The sequence below is a fragment of the Alosa sapidissima genome, chromosome 23 (genome assembly GCF_018492685.1).
Source record: "Alosa sapidissima isolate fAloSap1 chromosome 23, fAloSap1.pri, whole genome shotgun sequence".
Taxonomy (NCBI): domain Eukaryota; kingdom Metazoa; phylum Chordata; class Actinopteri; order Clupeiformes; family Clupeidae; genus Alosa; species Alosa sapidissima.
This window is the reverse complement of record NC_055979.1, coordinates 1,220,001-1,222,500: the sequence shown is the minus strand read 5'-3', so window position 1 is coordinate 1,222,500 and position 2,500 is coordinate 1,220,001. Positions and strand designations below refer to the sequence as shown.

General features: G+C 42.8%; 1 protein-coding gene across 1 annotated transcript in view; it reads right to left on the bottom strand.

Annotated features, from left to right (window-relative positions):
* The window catches only part of pcca (propionyl-CoA carboxylase subunit alpha), a 34,575-nt gene that overhangs the window by 10,636 nt on the left and 21,439 nt on the right, over positions 1-2,500 (bottom strand). Inside the window, exon 17 of the mRNA XM_042081191.1 lies at positions 2,176-2,389. Within this exon, the coding sequence (XP_041937125.1) occupies positions 2,176-2,389 (214 nt within the window). The remainder of the gene's footprint in view (positions 1-2,175; positions 2,390-2,500) is intronic.

Sequence of the window (2,500 nt, the reverse complement as noted above, 5' to 3'; positions counted from 1 at the left end):
AAGCTACACGTTAAGTCAATTTTCCTGAACTCTTCTGATGGCATTATGAGCCAGAGTGTCAACAACATTGCGTGTAGACAACAGAGATTCAGTTAGCCATTTAGTTCACATGATACCTCCTGGTAAATGGAGCCATTACATGATATTTTTGCCCCCAACACCTCACCCCAAAGCAGGTCTGAGAACTAGATGGGGGGGGGGGGGGATTGTGGGAAAAGGGGAGGAATAGCGGAGTGTTTGGACAGATGCCGGATGATCTTGAGGCGCTGAGTGAAAGCTACTGCACTGAGGATCTCTCACACAGGAGAATCCTCAGAGTCTCATCTCACACACACACACACACACACACACACACACACACACACACATCACAAGGAGCTCATCCTCTGTTCACATAACACAAATTCAAGCAAGGCTTTTCAAAATGATAAGTCGGAGGAATGCAACTCACTAAAGAGGAAGCAATGGAAAGGGAGGGAGAGAACACCACAGAGAGGCGGAGAACAAGAGCAAGTGACCAAAATACCGCCTGAGTAGGAACAGGACAAGGGGATGGGCAGACTCTCTGATATCCCATTCAATCCTAAATCCTTCAGCCGTTCTCACAAAGGTCCAATCCAGGAGCATTAACAGCAGTGCGTGGCTTCCATTGAATGTTCAGATACTCTCATGTTTTACAAGGTCAAAATGAAATTCTAAAATGTTGTTATAGATGCAGGCACACTGATCCACTTGTCCAGTGGGTGTCAGTAAAGGATCAAAGCATCTGCCTCCTACTGACGACAGGCAAGAGGGAACACCACACAAGAATAAAGTGCAAAAAAACAGTAGGAGAAATGGACAAATGAGTCCAGTCACACAAACAGCACAGCTGCCACAGCACAGCTGCCATAACAAACAAGGATGTTTACAGAGCGACTGAAAGAGAGACAGCCAATCCCTTAGTGCTGCTGTGGTAACTCAAAATGGTAGTCAGGCTTTGGGTACTGGATATCTGGTTGCCAATGTGTTAATAAAAATGCCCCAATTACTTTTTGCCAACATGACGCTCCTGCAAACCTTTTGAAACTTTTGGACTGTTCTTGAGTTATGGTTATGGTTATGGTTATGGTTACGCTTTTGTCCAAAGCGACATACAAATACAAAACAATATAATACTTAAATCTAACAGGGAACAAAGTAAGATATTGGTCAAACTATAATAAGGAGAATAGCAATAATAAACAACAATGTCAATGCAATCAATAGCCTAATCAAATAAACAATGAAAATGGGGGGAAATAGCAATAATAAACAATAATGTTCATTCAATCAATAATAATATAATAACAAGGTAAGACTACATTAAGGAGAACATCAATAATAAACAACAATGTCAAATTAATCAACAGCCTAATGAAAATAAAACAATACTATACTATACAAACCATAATGCATAAAAAGTGCTTAATGAACTAAGTGCATGTTGAACAGGTCTTTAGACCCCTCTTAAAAGACCCAAAACTATCACAGGAACGGAGAGCACTGGGCAACTCATTCCACCAACATGGAATCACTGAGGAAAAGAGTCTATAGTTTATAACTGGTCGATAGTTATAGCGTTTATAACTGGTCGACACAACAGATCAGAAGACAGCAGTGGGCGGTTGGGGATGTATATCTTGATCATTGAATCAAAATAACAAGGTGCAGATCCAGTCAGTGTCCTATAGGCCAAAGTGAGAGATTTAGATTTAATTTTGGCTACTATAGGGAGCCAGTGGAGAGTAACTAGGAGAGGAGTTATATGTGTCCTCTTTGGCTGATTGAAGACCAGGCGTGCTACAGCATTCTGAATCAGCTGTAACGTTCACAGCAGGTAAGCCAGCTAATAGTGAATTACAATAGTACACCGGCAACCCTCCGGTTACAAGCCTGAACCATGACCATGGCCTGAAGTTGTGTGGAATCTTGTGTCAGATAAGGTCTGATCTTCCTAATGTCGCAAAGGGTGAACCGACATGCAATTGAAGCTACATGCTCAGATAAGTTAAGTCGGTCATCAATTACAACATCATGTGCTGATCTAGTTGGGGTCAGTGAAGATGAAGTTGACTGAGGATACCATTATTGAATATAATATGGCAAGTTGCAGAGGTATAAAAAAATGTATTTGCAGCTGCATCCATGGCTCACCTGAGATGTCCTAGGAACTTCTGTGAGCGGATCTGCGCAGCCACGAAGAGCGCGGCGGCTGTGGCCAGGAGTTCTTGCCGCTCGGAGGCAGTCAGCAGGTGACCTTTGAACCCCTCAGGGTACACATCTGGCAGGAATGCGGTGCTGATGTCGCCGGAGATGAAGCGCGGGTGAACGATGATCTCCCGCAGGAGTGGAATGTTATGGGTCACACCTGGAAAAAAAAAAACAGAATGCCAGAAAAAGAAAGATGAATGCAGTGAAAACAACAGAAGAGATGCAGAAAGTGTGATAAGAAAAAAGATATGACAGCTCTAGCCATCCC